The sequence below is a fragment of the Bufo bufo genome, chromosome 1, assembly GCF_905171765.1.
Source record: "Bufo bufo chromosome 1, aBufBuf1.1, whole genome shotgun sequence".
Classification (NCBI taxonomy): Eukaryota; Metazoa; Chordata; class Amphibia; order Anura; family Bufonidae; genus Bufo; species Bufo bufo.
In genome coordinates, this window is record NC_053389.1 from 771,908,418 (window position 1) to 771,929,586 (window position 21,169).

The 21,169-nt window shown below is 46.5% G+C and overlaps 1 protein-coding gene and 1 long non-coding RNA gene across 4 annotated transcripts in view; one reads left to right on the forward strand and one right to left on the reverse strand.

Moving 5' to 3' along the window:
- The first annotated feature begins 7,041 nt into the window (after positions 1-7,041).
- On the forward strand, positions 7,042-9,867 carry LOC120986311. The gene is made up of 2 exons (XR_005775667.1): positions 7,042-7,111; positions 7,143-9,867. It is a non-coding gene; the product is annotated as an uncharacterized LOC120986311 (long non-coding RNA).
- A 280-nt stretch (positions 9,868-10,147) lies between these two features.
- Positions 10,148-21,169, reverse strand: part of KAT6A (lysine acetyltransferase 6A) — a 45,297-nt gene continuing 34,275 nt past the window's right edge. The window contains exons 12-17 of one of the 3 annotated variants that reach the window (XM_040414820.1): positions 16,135-16,228; positions 15,772-16,003; positions 15,465-15,663; positions 14,198-14,719; positions 13,006-13,285; positions 10,148-12,923 (exon numbers count right to left, since the gene is read on the reverse strand). In XM_040414820.1, coding sequence (XP_040270754.1) covers positions 10,396-12,923; positions 13,006-13,285; positions 14,198-14,719; positions 15,465-15,663; positions 15,772-16,003; positions 16,135-16,228 — 3,855 coding nt within the window. In that variant the 3' untranslated portion in view covers positions 10,148-10,395. Of the gene's footprint in view, positions 12,924-13,005; positions 13,923-14,197; positions 14,723-15,464; positions 15,664-15,771; positions 16,004-16,134; positions 16,229-21,169 lie in introns of those variants that run through there. The other 2 variants (XM_040414819.1, XM_040414821.1) reach the window with 2 other exon arrangements.

Below are 21,169 nucleotides of genomic sequence, written 5' to 3' on the forward strand. Positions count from 1 at the left end.
AAAGCGAACTCAACGTTTCCAACAAAAACGCACAAACCGGCGACCCCGGGGGGCCAATACACAGAAAATCGTCCAGATAATGAATCAGCGATTCACAACCTGACAAGTCCACGACTGCCCATTCCAAAAAAAAAAAAAACCATCCCAAAAACACCCTAACAAATGTTGACACTCAGGATGAACCGGCAGCAACCTAAACGCCGCCTCGATGTTGCCATCAGAGCACCGGTTCCAAAACGCTTTACCCAACCCACGGCCACATCAAATGACGTATAAACCACTAAACAAACCGCAGGGGTAATACAGTCGTTGACTGAGGAGCTGATGGATAAGGTGAAACTTATTCGCCTCTTTTTTTAGGGACAACTCCCAACGGTGACACCCGCAAACTAAAAATGGGCGGCTCCGGAAACGGGCCCGCCATCCGCCCCAGCGACACCTCCTTCCCCAGCTTCTCTCCCACCACTTCCGGATGCACCCTGGCTGACCGCAAATTCCTCCTGAGCAACACAGCCCCCCCTGGCACGAACGGAATCCTAAAGCCCTCCGAAAACCCTGACCCCAACAACCCCGCTGCCTCTCTATCGGGGTACCTATCTAGATAGGGCTGCATCTTTTCCAGCCGCACCGGCGTCACCCCCTTTTCCATTAACATCCGCCCCTCTTTGCTTCCCGCTTCTAAAACATCTCACCGCCCCATGATTTCCCCCACAACCCGAACATTCGTGTTTAAATTTACATTTAACCCCGAACCGACAATTTCCATCGTTAAAGGCGAAACACAAGCCCTTAGCTGAGGCTGCTGCTGTATTGAGCGTCCCCCCGCACTTCGCTCAAACCTCCACAGACCGCCCTATTACAGCCCATCCCAGACGGTCTGTGGAGGTTCGAGCGAAGTGTGCCGGCCGGCGCATGCGCACTTCGCTAAACAAGGCCGATGCCAGTAGTCCGCACGGGTGCATCAGGTTATACCTAGTGCGCACGCGCGGGATCTGGCTGAGGCGAGCGGAGGTTACAGAGGCGGCCACGAACTGATGTAGGCGGATATAATAAAAGGGAGGGCGGCGATTTCACTTGTGGCGGCAGCACTGGGCACATAAACGAGATGGCTGCAGCCGGGCACCTTTCACCATGAGACGTCCCCTTGGACACATTTTGAAGTGATTGACAGGTGATATAAACCTCTTTTTTATGATTATAGAGCTACAGGGGCATTTGATAAAGTCACCTTAGAATTCACTGAATTACTAGGGACATCGCCATATGTTTAGGTTATCGGAGTAATTTCTGATGACAGAATCCCTTTAAAGCACCAACACATATGGTAACCTTCGTATACATAATACTAATGAGGTACTACCAAAGCTGAATCAGCAGCAGGAGGTGCAGTCAGCACCTGAGGACACAGCTTTACTACATCATCCTGTCCTTAATATGGCAAGAATAATGCTTTATATCTTGATAAATTATTTGCATCTATAAATACACTGCTGACGGTACAGGCGGAGGTGGCGCTTGAAGCTTTCTGATCAGCGGTATGTGGTCCCACCACCCAACTACCATGCCAGACACTCTACACCAATGTCCCTCCAAAATGTTGGCAAAACCACAGCTCCCAGTTGTAAGATCTTAATCTTGCCAGGACTTCAATATTTCCAAGTAGGAAAAGTGATAAAATTTCCAATAGGTTTGAATTTTTTTTTGCAATGGTAATTTTTTCCTTCTCTCCTTACAGATGCAGTAATTCCACAAATTTGAAAGCAATGTTGCATCACTAAGGAACCTTAACCTCAAGTTCTCTGATCAAATTCAGTATCCCAGACCTGGGGGTACTACAGTTTTGTATCTAGTTATTGTATTATATTATTATGTATTTTATTGTATGAATTTGGCCATATCTTCCAGGTAGGATGAGGATGGCAAGGGTTAAACACCCTGTTACTCCCCTCGTGGTGGGAGTGGGCTGGAGAGGAAGCACAAGCCTGAGCTCCTGCTCCTAAGTAGGGTTCTCCAGAGAGATCAACTTACTCAAAGCCTCAAGTGAAGTCTTGAAAGAAACACTAGACAGCAGAGTGAACTGCTATAACCAGCATCTAAAGACACTGCTGCACCCATCTCTGGGGCCCACTTCTATCTCAAAAACAGCGCCCAGAAGTAAATAGAGAGCACACTGAGCATGTGCACCATACTCAACATTCGCTGCTATGGGACTTCTGAAAACAGACGAGGGCTCGATTATTTTAAGAAGTCACATAGCAGGGTATGGAGAGCAGGCTGCTGCCATACCTCCATTTCCATTAACCATGAGGCGTCTTCCGAAAATAGCTAAGTCCTATTCCTGTCCACATTACGGACAAGGATAGGACTGCGCTATTAGGGGCTGGCAGTTTCCATTCTGCAAAGTGCGGAATGCACACTGCCAGTATCCGTGTTTTGTGGATCTGCAATTTGCGGACCACAAAACAGGCAACGGTTGTGTGCATGAGCCTTAATGGAAAGACTGTGTTTTGGACTCACTCCTGGTTTTGTCTTACAAAAACGGATGCAAAATATTAACCAATGTGTGAACAATGCCTAATGTGACTGTCCGGCCAGTATTGGAAGAGCTCATGAGTACACAGGAGCTGCGAGACAGGGAGCGGTGAGTGTATTGCTTGGTCTTCTTCCGGCAGCTACACTGTGTCTTTATTAGAAAGAGGGTTCAGTTTGAATGGATTCGGTGGAAGGAGGTTGCAATTTGCCTGCTCTGCCTGGCGCACAAAAATACCTTGTCCTGACCCTGCTCATTAGTACAGCTTTAGGGGACAGAAGGACCTCTGCCAGCGGCTGCCAACCATCCTGCCCCAAAATATGGTCACCCTATCTAACAACATTTAACTGATGGGATCGATGTCCAGTCTTCCGTATTTAGAATCTATTAGTAACTGCATTGTGTATAAGTCCCAATCTAAGAAAGCATATAAATCACTAAAACAGGAGAGTAGCACGGAAGAGGACAGTATACTACTACAGAGGGATCTGGATAGATTGGAGGCTTGGGCAGATGAGGTTTAACACTGACAAATGTAAGGTTATGCACATGGGAAGGAATAATGCAAGTCACCCGTACATACTAAATGGTAAAGCACTCGGTAACACTGACATGGAAAAGGACCTAGGAATTTTAATAAACAGCAAACTAAGCTACAGAAACCAGTGTCAGGCAGCTGCTGCCAAGGCCAATAGGATAATGGGTTGCATCAAAAGGGGCATAGATGCCTGTGATGAGAACATAGTCCCACCACTTTACAAATCACTAGTCAGACCACACATGGAGTACTGTGTACAGTTCTGGGCTCCTGTGAACAAGGCAGACATAGCAGAGCTGGAGAGGGTCCAGAGGAGGGCAACTAAAGTAATAACTGGAATGGGGCAACTACAGTACCCTGAAAGATTATCAAAATTAGGGTTATTCACTTTAGAAAAAAGACGACTGAGGGGAGATCTAATTACTATGTATAAATATATCAGGGGTCAGTACAGAGATCTCTCCCATCATCTATTTATCCCCAGGACTGTGACGAGGGGACATCCTCTGCGTCTGGAAGAAAGAAGGTTGTACACAAACATAGAAGAGGATTCTTTACGGTAAGAGCAGTGAGACTATGGAACTCTCTGCCTGAGGAGGTGGTGATGGTGAGTACAATAAAGGAATTCAGGAGGGGCCTGGATGTATTTCTGGAGTGTAATAATATTACAGGCTATAGCTACTAGAGAGGGGTCGTTGATCCAGGGAGTTATTCTGATTGCCTGATTGGAGTCGGGAAGGAATTTTTTATTCCCCTAAAATGAGTAAAATTGGCTTCTACCTCACAGGGTTTTTTTTTTTGCCTTCCTCTGGATCAACCCGCAGGATAACAGGGCGAACTGGATGGACAAATGTCTTTTTTTCTGCCTTACGTACTATGTTACTATACATCACTCTATTAGGGTCCTATAGCTTTATGGGTACAGCCATGTGTAGGGGTCTGGGGGATCAATCCCATATGTTACACATACCCTGGGTATATTGCCACTGCCAGAATAGTAGATTTTACTCTGGATAATACAGGGGGTAGAAACTGCTGTCCGCAGCCTACACTACATCATATCCGCCGCTCTGTAAAGTGCTGCATATTAACCTGCTTATAGCAGTAACGCAGCGCGATCCATAACTTGCTCTTTGAATTCTCGCCAGCTTTTTATTCAGGTTCTAGCTCAGCCATTTCTACGGATATTTATAGCAGCCGATCAGTCACGGAGAGGGGGAGAAGAGGCATGCACACACTGCTGCAGCACCTCTCCCCTGCACCGTCACTTGTATCCAGCGCTCCTATAGCAGTACGGAGGCACACAGCGAGATTTACACGTACGACCGCCATTTATTCCATGCATTCGTCTCCATACATTACGCTGGGACATAATAGTCAATATTCCCCTGCTTGTTAAATGTAAATGTTTATGCCTGAAGTACAAGATGGAGCTCTGACCACAGCAGTACCTCTCGATGATGTGAAGCTCCACGTAACCGTCCACATGTAGGTCTGTCTTTAAGGAGGAGGGGGGGGGGGGTTACTGGTTCTAATTAAAGAGACCCAGTGGGTGAATGGAGACTCGATTTCAGGCAATGCTCCATGGGACAAAACTGTCTCATGCGCATGTCCATATACATTCTGCGGTCTGCAAAATACGGTTCACGTCCGTGTTGCATCCATTTTTGGGCGGAACCATTGACTTCAATGGTTCTATGGACAGCAATTTGCAGCCAAGTATAGGATACGTTCTAACTTTTTGCAGAAAGGACACGGACGAGTCGCTTGCCTTCTGAATCTATATGTCCGTTAGGGCTCATGCACAGTGTCACAGCCGGCCCATACTGCAGCCTGCAATATATACGGGCACCAGCCGTGTGCAATCCGGAAAGTGCACTACGTTGTGCTTCCCTCCGTACCACAAGAAAATAGAACATGTTCTATTTTTTTTTTGCGCTGCAGAGGACTCATGGACGCATTCAAGTTGAATGGGTCTGGATCCGTCTGCGGAAACCACATGGATAATGCCTACGCATTGGGGACCCAATGCACAGAACAGCCGGGCAACGGCTGCGTGCACAAGCCCTTACACAAATGCTAGAACATGCCATGTTCTTGTCCACAAAATGCAGTCCACGGACCCATTGAAGTCAATAGAAGTCTGCAAAAAATTAAACGGATGCAATGGTGCGGTCTGACAACCCCCGCAAAATATATACAGTCGTGTGGGTGAAGCCTTACCTGACATCAGCCAAACCAGAGAGTGACCATTTGCAGACAGCTGTTTCGGGGTTCTGGCCTCTCATCAGGGCAGAGTAAGGCAGTTCAGCCAAACGCTACCCCAGTGGCACAAACCCTGAACCAGCTGCCGGCAGATGGGTCGTTCTTCTTGGAGCCAATTTACATATTAGGTCCAAGAGTAAATGATTTCATAGCAGAAACTGCACCCAGGCCCTTGTGCCAGAGGGGTCCCACCGCACCAATGCTGCCCAAGACGACAACGGTATTGTAGACCAAAGATTTTGCATTGGGGCCCAGGAACTTTGGTACGCTTCTGCATGGTATGATATACTGTACATCTCAAGGCTGAGGGTTGTACACACAGAGGTACTAATGACCCAGCCCAGCAGCATCATCATCGGGATCTAGGACCTGCTGTTAGCTGTAGCTATAAGGCCTCATGCACACGACCATTATGTACTTTGTAGTCCGCAAAATAGGGATGACGTCCAAGCTGCATCCTACTTTTGGGGACCCATTGACTATAACGGGTCCGTATTTGGCAACCAAGTATAGGGCATGTTCTTTATTGCTAAATGGAGATCCGTCTGCTTTCCGCATCTGTATTTCCGTTCTGGAAAAGATAGAACGTGTCCTGTACTTGGCCACAAAAATACACGGATGCAACACAGATGTCATGTTGATTTTGCGGACCGCAAAATACATAATGGTCGTGAGCATGAGGCCTTATAGGGATGCTAAAATGTGGCCATCTGAATGAGACTCCATTCAGAGGATTTTTAATACTTGTTTTCATGACCTCTGCTTGCAGTCATTGAATTGGAAATCTCCTCATTGACCTCCAAAAGCTGATCTATTCAGGCACATTCGCCAAAGCTTGATTCTTCACCACTGTGTAAAGAAAAAAAATTCCGCCGCCAACAACGCTTAAAGGGGCTATCCCCGTGAACAATGTAAAAACTGAAAATCATACATAATCTAGCACATGATAACCTCTTTCAAATACAGCTAGGACCGGCCCCCGTACCTCACATGGATCCAGAGATCTCCCTATTCATTGCTCCAATTATTCTGCTAGATTTATTTCAAGCTTTCAGCTTAGGGGGCGTGTCTTTAATGCTGGAGCTGGCGGCAGTTGAAGGATGGAACTGAGCATGTGCGGCCATCTCGGGGAGCAGGACAGAGAAAATTAGAAAAGGAGCAAACAGCAGGTGGCGCTATACAGATAGTAAAATAACTCAGGGACTATACTACATTTTTAATTCCATGCAATTACAGAAGTATTCAGATCCAGGGGCAGGTTTGAAAATTGTAGAATATTTTTTGCGAAAAAACTTCCTTTAAAAGGTAGTCAGTCACTCACTCAATGGGATCGTCAGGGATCACATTCTGTCTCGGATAACTCCTGTTGCTACTAAACTGAAGGCAGAAGTGTGTAGATGCGGGGGTTTGGGTAGAACGGCGGGGGAGGCTCCTGCTGCAGCCATCTGTCTTACAGCCAGAGCAGAGTCAGTTGTACTCAAAGAAAATGGAGTGCCCGGCCCCAAGCCTAAAAGTCATTGCAGGAGCGTGATCATCAAGCCCGAAACGTGTTCCAGTTGTACAGAGTTTTAATAAAAGTAACAATTCTTCATAGAGCCAGTGTCATCTGGGATTCGCCTTGGTGGCCTTGATAATTATGGTCATGAGATTTAGATAACCAATAAAAACTCTTAACACCGCATTTCCAAAATGTCTCAACATAATTTATTTTTTTTTAACGTTAAAATGTACAGTTTTTTTTCTGAAAGCACTTACTAGAAAGGAGGGAGAGGGGGGGGGTGGGGGGGGGGGGGGGGGGGGGAGGGAGAGAACCGGGGACTTGGGGTGAAAGTCTTATTACATACAAACCAGACGGGGCCGTTCAAACCCCACAACGTCAAGAAAAGGCCGGAGGAAAGGAAAATAAAAAAATAATAATAATAATAATCATAATAATAATAATACAATTACAATATGAGGCAGGAGGAGAAACCCATTTAAGAAACAGCTGTTATTAAAACCCTAGAAATGTAGAGGAGAAGAGACACGAGTCTTATGGACTGACTGCCTTCCGTAAAGAGTGCTATCCAGCAGGGAGTCACAGTGTCGAGAAGTCACGGGAACGGAGAGCACTAGTATGCACGGGTGGAGGACGAATGCGTCACGGTGCCACACCACAGACGACCATCTCATGACTGCTGCATCCTTGACTCTATAAATACTGCTCCTTGTAGAACTTATGTACAAACCGATTGTGCCAAGGCGACCTCATCCTATGGTCGGGCACAAGTACTACTTCCTGCGGGCCGTCAGCTGGACACCATAACCATGCGTATAAGGAGATCAGTGGCTGCTAGATACATTTGAAGACACTTATCTCCCAGGAACTAAAACAAAAAAGTTGACATTTAGTATGCCTGATCTTACGTTTAGTTGGTGGATCCTGCTGGCACTGGTGGGCTCCACCAAAACGCATTGAATGGGTATCAGCTAGGCTAGGGAATGCCCTCACTTTTTGATGGTGCGGTCTGACAACAGACAACCCCACAGCCCCCTCAGAACAAAGGGTCCACAAAGGAATTCTGCAGGTGACCGAAGGGTGTCCCACAGGCTGGACCCTCACTGATCATGAAGTGATGGCATATCCTAGCCCCAATATGATGGCACTACTTCCTTTATGCTGGTGATCTTTGCTGCCCATTGAATCCACTGGCAATCTAACATCTATGGTGAGGGTAGCAAATCCTACTTCAAAAGACTGGCTGCAGGGAAAAGTAAGGACCCCCCATATAACCGATTCCCTGGAGATAAGCGGCACGTGTTACTCCATGCAAGTTAGACTGAAACTGAAAGAGCATATCAGAAGTGAAAACACCATCCTGCGTCCATGACCATCCTAATAGTCACAAAGGCAAATGCCAAACGATTGGATGGCAAATTTGGCCAATAACCTCCTCCAACCAAAGATTGGCAGAAATACCGCAGCGCGACCCATTATGCTGGCGCGCACAGATAAAATGTATCATTGTTTTTACATTTCAGCTGCCATGTAATACCTGTGGCGCCAATGTTACCCGGTCTTTACCACCAGTCTTAGTGCTTTTTCCCCGTCGAACCAGAAAAGTGACTGAGGTCTCTGTCTATGTCTTGATCTTCGCGCAGGCAAAAGAAAAACTGAACAATTTTTGAAAACGTGATCGTATTTTTATGTATTCCTACATAAGCCTGACGCATCTAAGACGGCATGCCAGGGATGAGAATGAGAGGGGGGGTAAAGAGAACAGAAGCGGAGGAGATGAGGATTACAGTGGGAACATAAAGCGTCTGTATGGAGGCACTGGTCGTGTGAGGACGTGGGTTCGGCCGGCCGCTGTCACGTCACATCTGCGGGCGTTACAGGGGGCAGGCACACATTATGGCTATGACAAGGCACAAATCAGCACCGATGTCAACAGCATCGCCATACTACATAGTAATAATCCCTCCTCCCTTTATCCTATATGGGAAAGGGAGATGGATTAAAATGTGAACCTTGCCCTTTGAAAAGAAACCGGCTCGAGAAAACAGTGACAATATATAAATCACAATATATACATGAAGGGGAGGGTCTCGCATCTAAACGATGGGAAGAAGAAAGAAAATTATATAAAAAGTATGAAAAAATAGTTTCTACCATTTCACACTAAGGTTATCTCTGTAGTGATCAACTTCCACCACGGTACACGAGGGCGTGCATGAACGGAATGACATAGTATCAGAGACTGAACAGCATCTATGGATCAAGGAACCACCAAACTGTACACCCAACCTAAAATCGTTCAAAAAAAATTATTTGCCGATATCTTAATGGTGGCCACAGCTTCAAAAACCCCTGCATAGATATAGCTGTGAATGACAAACCCCATGATGCCTGCAGTCACCACTAGAAGTAGCTTGTGAGCTCCACCTAGTGGTGACGGCAGGCAGAATTTTATCACTGAATTTCTGACAGAGCTCCAAATCAATCCTCTGCATAGACAAACTGCGCTCTGGCCACCATAAAGATATATTAAGCACAGGGTTTTGTACCTGAACACGATGCGATTAGCGCTGGCGGTAAGAGACAAATGGGAGGGGGGGGGGGGGGTGACGGATGTGGCGATTCTGGTGTCAACTCCTCAAGTTACACGGGCAGTCAAATGAAAATTGGTCTGATAACAATAGACAAATTTTTCCTATGCATCTGCGGCAATAAGTGCTTATTATAGGGATGAGAGGTAAATGAGCCCAAGTGGTACACAAAAGAGGGGGATTAGGCCAACAGAGGGTATACTGAAAAGTGTACAAGCTATACGGTGTAGCAGGTGTGTGGCACCGAGCAACTCCTTATGCTACGTACCATAGCTTGTATATGGCTCAATGGCCTCCTCTATCTGTACTCTACCATGGCAGGAGACAAGGAATCTCAATATTTCCGCTCAATACCCCCTTTATCAGCTCCAAAAAAAAAAACCTCCCTTCAACCCTCATCCTAGAGACTGGAAATTAATGCAAAAAAAACAAAAACAAAAAAAAAGTAGCGGACGCACGGTTAATGTGTACAGTTGCCGTGGCTCAGTGAAAGCCCGGCGGAATAAGGCTACAGGGTTACATTTTTTTTTGTCTTTGTATTTTTTTTTTTTATATTTTTTTTTTTACTTTTAAATTTGATTTCTAAAAATGAGATTTGTCATCTTCCTATTTCCGTGCGTTTTTTCCACTACAACCGTTTTGCCTGCAGTTTTTTTTTGTCTTTTCTTTGCATTATCTTAAAAAAAAAAAAAAAAAAAACGGAAGGAATTAAAATAAAAAATAAATAATCCACCGACACTTTCATATAAACTGGAGAGTGAACGAGAAAATGGAGAGAAAAACAGGAACAAAAACCCTCAAAATGATATTTTTTTTTGCAAGGGGGAAGGGGAAATAAAATAACAATAAAAAACATAATATTAAATCTACAGCAAAGGGATATAAGGAACAGGGGATAAAAGTCCTGTCAGTATAAAAGGCCGTATTTATAGTCTGCAAGAGGACAACTTTTGGGGTAGTTCCGGTGCCCCCCTCATCTCCTCATATAGGGGGAGTTAAGAGTCTGTTTGGGGACAGGAGGGGAATTCATATAGGAGTGGTGAGTAGGAGGTGTGTACATCATATTTCCATGGGGGTTCGGCTGCATAGGTTGTTGGGTATAGGCCTGGGCACCCATCATGCCCATGCCAACCTGCATGGGGTACTGTGTTGTCTGGTTCATATAGGCCGCGTTGCTATGATAAGAACTGTTGACCATAGGTTGGGACATGCGGTACCCACCCATGGCGTTCAATGTGTTCATGGTGTTGACATTATACGGTGAGGTGGGCATAAGATTGACTCCCATGTTCATGCTCCGCTGGACGGCGAGTGCCCGAGAGGCAGGCTGCATACCTGGCGTGCTACGCCCATACAACTGCTGCTGGTGAGGGGATGGGGCAGCAGGAAGTGGTGCAGATTTTGAGCGGATAGAGATATGCCCCTTGACAGGCATCTGACTCTGGATACGCTGGCTGTGGGAGATGCCAAGGTTGCCTGCCGACATATTACACGGTAGTAGGTTCATAGCAGGAGGTGGGGTCATGGTGGCTTGTGCTTGGGATGCCCCTGCCAAAGGGTGTGAAGAAGTGAGCTGGGACAGGCCCGAATTTGAAAGGGACACGCTGTTTGCATAGGAGGTGACGGCCTGAGCGTGGCTGTAAGGCATAGGATGAGTGTCCATGATGGTGTTGGTAAGCTGCTGCAACTTTGCCAGGCTAAAAGTGGCTGAGGGCTGCGAATAGCCACCAGCCCCAAAATCCCCTGGGTAGATGCTGAGATTGCTGCCATTGTTCTGGTCTGGTATTTCCATGATCATTTGCGAGGGGCCAAAGCTGTTGTTCATGCTGCATTGTGACATTGGGGGCTGTTGCTGTGGTGGCGGCTGAGGCTGCTGCGGGGGCAATGGTGGCGGTGGAGGGGGAGGTGGCGGCGGCTGGTTGTTACTGCTGCTGCTGCTAGGAGGACGTTCTGAGGCACAACTCTGGGGAGACTTTATGCTACAAGCCTGGGTTGTCTGCAACATGCTTGCCATTCCAGCCATTTGCTGGCTCACGGCACAACCGTTCTGCGCCAAGCTGGCAGAAGACTGCAGCCCCCCTGCTCCGCTGCCGTTTCCACTACTGGCATATGAACAGCTGCTTTGTGAGGAAATGCTGCCGCCCCCCATGCTGGAGTCATAACTGCTGGGATTTTCATAGTTTTCAGTTGTGCTCTCAATACTGCCCAAGTCACTAAAGCCGCTATCCACCACTTGCTGTGAATGGTCCGACACGGAGGGCACATCCATCATTGGACTGGTCGTTTCCAGATTCTGCATAGACGGAGCAGAGAGGGAGCCTGCATCTGGGCTGATTTGAGGGTACCCGCCTGTTCCATTAGTCTCCAGAGCTGGAGGCACACTTGGGCTGCTTGCTGACCGCACGGACTGGCTAGGGTGTGAGTGAACAGAGGAGATTGGACTGTCATGTGCTGAGGGATGGCACTCGTCGGACAAACCCAGCTGTGGCTCTTCCTCAGCCTGTGTAAAACTCTGCAAAGTCTGGCAAGCTGCATGAGTCTCATCCTCACAATCCCCATAGGTCCCATCATCACGCTCACTCCCTTCTTCCTGTGTCAGTGATTGCACTGCCTGCACAGTCTCTAAATCGAGCTCTGTGTGGGGGTTTTCTTCTTCACCGTACTCTTCCTCCTCTTCCTCTTCTTCTTTGGGTTCCTCTTCTATCTTTTCTGGGCTGTTCTCTTCCTCTTCTAGACATGAAGGCTGATCATTGCTCTCGGTTGGTTCCTGCTCACCATCCGCCTTCTCCTCTTCTTCACTACTTCCCAAACTAGGTTCTTGTTGTTCAGATTCCTCATGCACAGTGTCCTGTGGTAACGTTTCCCTTTCATCTGCCTCTTTTGTCCCTTCATCCTCATCATCTGCATCATGATCTTCCTGTTGGTTAGATGCTGGTACAACTATGGGTTCCTTTTCATCAACCACCCTCTCTTCCTCCTCTTCCGGCTCTGCTTCCTCAGCAATAGGTTGGGGCTCTTCAATAGTGTCCCTCTGTGGTTCTGGAGATGCCGGATGGTTTTCAGCTTCCCGGGAGGAAATATCACTGCCACTGGTACTGCTGCTGCTGCTTTCAGATGGCGATGCTGGCTGCACAGTAGCAATGGCTGGCTCCTCTTCTTCACTAGCTTTTTTATCTTCCACTGGTGCCTCTTCCTCCTCTTCAGGTTCCTTTACTTCAGGGATCTTATCTTCTGCAGGAGGTGGTTCTTCTTCCCTAATCCTGGGCTTGCGTCCTGGTCTGGAAGGAGCAGGTTGTGTAGGCTCTGGTTCTGGTGGTGGATCCCGCTTCAGCTTAAATCCTGGTTTACGTCCAGGTCGCTTCTTCCAGTGGAGAGGTTTCCTGCTCTTGCCCTTCGGCCATCCTTTCTTCTTTACAGGAGGAGGAGGAGGATTAGGATCCGGCAAAGTAACTGCTTCATCTACAGCCCTCAGGTTTGCAGCAGGCGGTTGTACTGACGACACTGAAATGACAGACAGGAGACATAAAGGAACTGCCATACAATTACACACTGGAGTTAAATAAGAATGATCCTAGAATCTCACATTGTAACTGTTGACTGATGGATCTCCTTTTGCCTAACGGGCGGTTTCGTCTTAGCAGAGTGTGTGGGGTGAGGTAGGGGAAGTAATCTGGTGGTAAAGAGCCACCACGGCCATTGCTTTCTTCTTCTGGCTCCAGTCTTGGCATCGGACGCTCTGAGTCAGAGTCATCAAATGGCTCATCCAAAACTTGGGTGGTCTCAGAAATGGTTTCTGTAACAACACTGCTGTTGTGATGGTGCTTGCGCCTCCTCACACGTCTCCTGCGATGAGGTCCAGGTTTCTGGAAGGAGAAGAGTGGAAAAAGTCACCATAAACAATAGCTCAGCTTGGAGGTTTCTTGGTAGCTACACTTAAAAGGGCTAGCAAGACTGCATTCCTGCCAGGTACTTCCCTATTTGAGAGGTCAGCGCCTCTATAGAGTAGAGCAGGGATCAGCAACCTTCAGCACTCCAGCTGCTGTGAAACTACAACTCCCAGCATGCACACTTACTCAGCTGTTCTTACAACTCCCATAGAGGTGAAAGGAGGATTCTGGAACCCCCTTCTCACATCACCAACAGCCTCCTCCCCCCCCTGCCAGCTGTAAATGTAACCCCCTGTGCATTTCCAGTCAGCCTCCTTCCCCCTCTGGCAGCTGTAAATGTAATCCCCAGTATATTTCCAGTCAGCCTCCTTACCCCTCTGGCAGCCATAAATATAGCCCCCAGTAAATTAAACTGCAGACTGTTCTATATTAACTAAACCAAACCGTCTGGGAGCAGTGAAAATAAATCACAAGTCTCTCCTCTGAAGCAGTCTTCTCCACTCTGCGGTACACTGCTGCGTTCCTTCCCTGATAAAATTCATATCAGCAAATGTCATAACCCTTCAACGGATTGTTGCACGTATATCGGCAAACATTGTCAATTTTCCATGATCTGCACAATAAACACAACAGTTACTCGTGGGACAACCCCTTGAAGATACAATAGCAGACAAGGCCTAAGGACAAGAGAGGTGGTGTTCCTGGAAAAAGGGGGGAAAAAAAAAAAAATATACAAAAAAAACCCCATACAATTTCTTTAACATGGAGGCCGATCCCAGCAAAACATATCGCAATTCTCTCCCCATCCTCCACCAGCCAAATACTGCAAATATTCTGGAAACGATTGCCTTTAGTAAGGCTATGTATCAAGCAAGTGTGCCTCCTCACCTTCCGTTTTAGTGTGGGTTTGGTCAGTATTGGTGGGGAGTCAGAACGTAGACTGTGAGTCTCTTCATCCTCATCCTCCTCTTCCTCGCTGCTCTCGCTGAACCGTCTGAGCTGAGGGCGCTCCGTCTCGTAGCGCTGGGAAAGCCTTTGCTGATGTTCCAAGAAGTCCCTTCGCAGCACAGAATCTGCCAGCCTTTTCAGCCTCCCCCTGCGAGAGCCGGAGCGGCCACGTTCACCAGTCCGTCTAGGAGGTCCCGGGGCTTCCCTCGCCAGTAACCGCAACAGGTCAGCGCTTCTGTTGGATGCTCGTCCCCTTCTTCCACGTCTCCCTCGTCGCCCTCTACCTGCTGGTCGAGTGTTAGCCGGCAAACTGCATATTAAGTCTTGGAACTGACGGGGATGTGGGAAGCAGGGCTCTGGAGATAACGGACTGAGAGGACAGCTTGGTGGGCTCTTCTCTTTCTCCAGCGTGTGACATGTTTCTCTTTCCTTGTATTCTAAGGTCATACTTCTCAACACTGGCTGCTGAAGAGAAAAGGACAGGTTTGTAACGCAAACCAAAATGTAAAAAGGCCATGGAGCCGGTAGTATAGGACATGGCCAGATATTAACATATTAAAGGGATTGTCCAGGATTAGATTAACATGGCTGCTTTCTTCCAAAAACAGCACCACCCCTGTCCATAGGTCGTGTCAGTGGAGTCAATGAGGCAGAGGTGCAATGCCGCACATAACCTTTGTACAGGGGTGGAGCTGCTGGAAGAAAGCAGTAGTGTTTTTCTAATCCTGGACAACCCCTTTAACAGCGAGCAGTCATATCCAGGGGGGGTGATCAAGAACTTAAGAGGTTCATAGAAATAACCAGTTTGGCTGAAACGTATCCTTATAGTCAGGTCACTTAAATGGAACTCATGGACAAGGGTGGGGCTGTTTCCGAATCTAATACAACCCCTAAGGGTACGTTCGCATTTGTGGCAACCCCTAAGGGTACGTTCGCATTTGTGGCATGCCCAGTAAAAATGACAGCTGTTTGACAAAACCCATTGCATGCAACTATTTGTGGCCAGCCGAAACCAATAATTTATGCCGGATCACTGCTGGATCCCATTATAGTCAATGGGCATCCGGCGGTGAATTGCATAATTCGGCAAAGCTGGATCTGGCAAACACCCTGCAGGATCTGCTGCCATAGATGAAAATGTACCCTACAGCCTAACTTCACTTCCAACTAGCTATCCAGAATTTGGCAGTCATACTGAGAAACGTACATTGTTGTTATTGATTGGTTGCCTTTCTGTCTCCTCTTCCTCCTCGTCGGATTCCACTTCAGCATCAGAAACGACAGAGTTGCTGACAATGACTGGGGTCCACCTCAGAGCTTCTGGATCTACCTCCACTTGCCGTGGCCGGGCTTGTAGTTTGTTCATATGTGCGTCGATCTGCTGATCTCGTCGCACCAGCACAATGCTATCCAGGGAAAAAATATATATATATATGTTAATATGTGCAAAGGACATGTGGGTTACTAAATGATCAAGGGAAGCAAAGGAAAAAAATTGTAATAATATAAAATACCGGTCCCCTCGCAATTCCAGCATGTGCAACTGCTGCAGCGTGGCAGCGATGTCCTGAGGACAAATGCCCGTCAGTTTGGTGAGTTTATTGATGCTCAGCTGCTGCTCCCGGTTGTGGTGCAAACACTCCAGCACCACGCTCTTCCAATAAGCCATATACGACAGTCGGCCAAGATCAGACAGTGGTTTCTCGGGAGACCCGGCTTGGCCTTCTCGTTTAGACAGAAGATAACCTTAAAGGGCAAACAAAAGAGACAAGAGATTAATGAGGGAGAAGCAGCCATACGCAGGTCAGCGGCATTGCCAACCACTTCCATGTTCTGGAGTAGACGCTGCTCCCTCCCTCCCCGTTGCCTCTCCTTACTGAAGTCTATGAGGAAGCGGCCGTATCCTTTTCTCTGGTATTGCGGAAGGATCATGATGCAGGACACGTTGTACTTTTGCTGGCAGTGCTTCTCCTGAGGAGAAAACGAGAGGGACAGTGTTACAGCAGACCTTCAGTTTACAGGCCCTACACAAAGACAGATGCTAAAAACATCCCCCGCACTAGAGGCAACTGGTACGTATAGTGGTTTCATGCTGCATTCTGCAGTATGTGCCAGGAAAGCTCCAGGAGCACATACATCAAATGTACCATGAGGTAGGGGACAAAAGTGTCTTTTTGACCTCCATCCACCTGGTATATTTTTTGCCGCACAGAATAGCTAATGTGTATGGCCAGCTTAAGAATAAGCAGAGAATGAATTAAGATGAAAGAAAAACATAGACTGGACCTTAAAGGGGGATAAAAGTCATCTCTGGGGCCCACAGCACTCCTGAGAACATGGAGCCCCAGAGGAGGACAAGAATAAATGTAGCTGAAGGAACAGGACAGCAAATGGGGTCCAGATGGTTGGAGCACCACATGTTCAACATACTCTACGGGAAGAAACATGTTCTGCTTGCTCTCCACATCTTCTCCTAGTAGATTTCCCACAAGTGTCTTTGGTTGGAATACCCCTTTACATTATCACCTACTGCAGACCTTCTCCGTCCTCTGTCAGCCAGTTTACGGCTGCAGCGTGCGGACTAATCCCTAAGAATGTTCTCCAGGAAAAGGGAGGAACTGCATGAGCAATTTCCTAATACATCATCTAATATGAGAGCTACTTGGCAGGGGCTCCAGGAACAGAAATTATTTAGATACGTTTTGTATCAAGGTCCAGTTCTTACGTGAAAACCCTCAATGGATGAGGCACTGATGAGCTAAGCCAGTCCGATCACGCCCCCCTGTGGTAAAAGACAAGCCTTTTTAGACTTCTATGACGGGAGAAGCCTATTGCAAGCCTGTGTCATCAGCACTTGCAAAAATCCCATCTTTCATTGACAAACATCAATGGGAGGGATAAATACCGAAGAGGCATCGACGCTCCGCTCTACATCTGATTAGCGGAGGTCCCAGGCACTGACTGGTTATACTGTGGATAGGGAATCCTTGTTCTTGTCCAGCAAAAGAAAGACGCCCTGAAGTATCTGCAGCAGCATCACTGCGGCGCTGTCAGAAGAGGACACCGACTAGGCTAGCTTTTATTTTTTTACAGCTTGGGAGGCATAAACCGCCATCTAAAGCCTCATGTACAGGACCATAGGAATGTAGCAGTCCACAAAATACAGATAACATGTGCATGCCGCATTTTCCTAACAGAATTGTTTCGCAAAACAGACAAGAATAGGATGTTCTATAATCTGCGGAACAGCTGCACAGATCTGGACAGCACACGGATGAAATCTTATCCGCACTTTTTTTGGGGGATCCATAGAAATGAATTGGTCAGTGTCCAATCAGCAGAAAATGCGGATTGGATATGAACCCAAAATACGGTTGTGTGCATAAGCCCTAAGAATTTTTTCCTACTTAATTGGACATTGGTGGCATATCGCTAGGATATGCCCCCAATATCTGATAAGTATATTTAGAACAGAGCCAGCACCACGCATGCGTGGCCGCCCTCAATTCCTCTGGGATGCGCCGGCATCAGTGTTTTCACTGCTGCAGTCAGCGCTGACTGCGGCACGTAAGGTATCCTGCCGGGACCCGATGGCAGCCCGATGCCTTCCTTAGGCATCGTGGCTGCTTTCCGTGAGAGCCTGTGAGATCCAGCCTCTTGGATCTCACAGGCAGGAAGCTGTAAGTGTATTACACTGTGTAATACACTTACAGCCAATGCATGACAATACAGAAGTATTGTCATGCATTGTAAGGGGGATCAGACCCCCAAAAGTTTGTAGTCCCAGAGTGGAACAAAAAAAAAAAAAAAAAAAGGAAAAATTAAATAAAATGTTTTCCATAATAAAAATAAAGTTTCAAGTAAAAAAAAAACACATGTTCGGTATCGCAGTGTCCGATATGAGGGCTCTATAAAAATATCACAAGACCTAACCCCTCAGGTGCACACCGTAAAAAATAAAATAAAAACTGTAAAAAAAAAAAAAAAAGCAATTTTTTTGTCACCTTAGACCACAAAAAGTTTAATACCAAGCAATCAAAAGTCATATGCACCCCAAAGTAGTGCCAAACAAACAGTCATCTCATCCTGCAAAAAAAAAAAAAAAAAAAAACCCTACCTAAGGGCTCTTTCACACCTGCGTTCTTTTCTTCCGGCATAGAGTTCCGTCGTCGGGGCTCTATGCCGGAAGAATCTGATCAGGATTATCCTAATGCATTCTGAATGGAGAGAAATCCGTTCAGGATGCATCAGGATGTCTTCAGTTCCGGACCGGAACGTTTTTTGGCTGGAGAAAATACCGCAGCATGCTGCGCTTTTTGCTCCAGCCAAAAATCCTGAACACTTGCCGCAAGGCCGGATCCGGAATTAATGCCCATTGAAATGCATTGATGCGGATCCGGCCTTAAGCTAAACGTCGTTTCAGTGCATTGCCGGACCCGACATTTAGCTTTTTCTGAATGGTTACCATGGCTGCCAGGACGCTAAAGTCCTGGCAGCCATGGTAAAGTGTAGCGGGGAGCGGGGGAGCAGTATACTTACCGTCCGTGCGGCTCCCGGGCGCTCCAGAGTGACGTCAGGGCGCCCCAAGCGCATGGATCACGTGATCGCATGGATCACGTCATCCATGCGCATGGGGCGCTCTGACGTCATTCTGGAGCGCCCCGGGAGCCGCACGGACGGTAAGTATGCTGCTCCCCCGCTCCCCGCTCCTACTATGGCAACCAGGACTTTAATAGCGTCCTGAGTGCCATAGTAACACTGAACGCATTTTGAAGACGGTTCAGTCTTCAAATGCTTTCAGTACACTTGCGTTTTTCCGGATCCGGAGTGTAATTCCGGCAAGTGGAGTACACGCCGGATCCGGACAACGCAAGTGTGAAAGAGGCCTAAGACAATCGCCCCCCAAAAAATTGAAAATAAATAAATAAAAATAATATGGCTCTCCGAATATGGAGACACTAAAAACATGATTTTTTTTGTATAAAAGATGCTGTTATTGTGCAAAACTTAAATAAATAAAAAAAAATGTATACATATTAGGTATTGCCGAGTCCGTAAGAACCTGCTGTATAAAAATATCACATGACCTAACCCCTCAGGTGAACACCATAAAAACAAATTTTAAAAGGTGTCAAAAATGCAATTTTTTGTCACCTTACATCACAAAAAAGTGTAATACCAAGGGATCAAAAAAAGTCATATGCACCCTAAAATAGTACCAAACAAACAGTCATCTCATACCAAAAAATGAGCCCCTACATAAGACAATCGCCCAAAAAATAAACTATGGCTTTCAGAATATGGGGACACAAAAAAAGTGTTATATTTGGTATTGTCTGCTCTATAAAAATACCACATGATCTAACCTGTCAGATAAACATTGTAAATAACAAAAAATAAAAACTGTGCCAAAACAGCTATTTTTTGTTACCTTGCCTCACAAAAAGTGTAATATAGAGCAACCAAAAATCATATGTACCCTAAAATAGTACCAACAAAACTGCCACCTTATCCCGTAGTTTCCAAAATGGGGTCTTTATTTTTGGAGTTTTTACTCTAGGGGTGCATCAGGGGGTCATCAAATGGGACATGGCAACTTAAAACTATCCCAGTGAAATCTGCCTTCTAAAAACCATATGGCGTTCCTTTCCTTCTGCGCCCTGCCGTGTGCCCGTACAGCAGTTTACGACCACATATGGGGGGTTTCTGTAAACTACAGAATCAGGGCAATAAATATTGAGTTTTGTTTGGCTGTTAACCCTTGCTTTGTAACTGGATTCAAATGGAAAATCTGCCAAAAATGTCATTTACAAAATGATCCAAACATGAAGTAGACATATGGGGAATGTAAAGAATAACTATATTAGGAGGTATCACTGTTTTAAAATCAGAGAAATAGAAATTTCGAAAATTTAGAATTTTTCTACATTTTTGGTAAATTTGGTATATTATTTTATAAATAAAAATGAAATATTTTGACTAAAATTTACCACGGTCATGAAGTACAATACACGACGAGAAAACAGTCTCAGAATGGCTTGGATAAGTAAAAGAGTTTTAAAGTTATCACCACGTAAACTGACATGTCATATTTGCAAAAAATGGCCTGGTCCTTACGGTTCATGCACACGACCGTATGCCCCCTGACACACACGGTCCGTGAGTGGGCCTATGATCATATGAGTGCAGGACAATAGTCCGCTGGGGGCCCGAAGCGCACAGTATCATAGTAACCTATGATGCTGTGCGCTCCCGTGTGCACGATGTATGCCGCTCTGGGACATATGGCTCGTGTGTCTCGGAGGGCATACGCTCGTGTGCATAAGCCCTTAAATGTGAAAAATGGCAGGGTCCTGAAGGGGTTAACAGCAGGCTATAGCTGTACATTTAAAGACACAGCAGTCCAACCTTGAAAGCCTGCATCCTTAGGGATAACTTGCTATATTCTTTCCATGCTGACAGATTAGAGCAGCAGTCACTATGCCCCTCCAGAGGTACAATACCTTTGGAGGATACATACATGCAAAAGCAACACCGACAATTTTAACGTGCACCTAAACTTTCAAATGCACTTCATTAAAACCTAATTATCTATAGTATACTTTTAAGTTTTCCTTACGAAATAGGGACCTGAAATTCTGATGTCTATAGTGCTTTGGAATTCATACACTCATACACAATGGATTCCATTGTAAAGGCGCAGTCAGCGATGTATGGGCAGGAGCACACCTCACCGCTCACTACTGATGTGCTATGCCAGGCTTTAGTGGAGCGGGCACAGGCAGAAGCTTCTGCCTGTGCTCGCTCTGCTAAAAGCCTGTGCCGATGTGGCATGCAATGTTTTCAGCAGAGCCGAGTAAGCGCAGGTGGGAGCAGCAATATGTGCTCCTTGCCTGCACGTCGCTTGCTGCG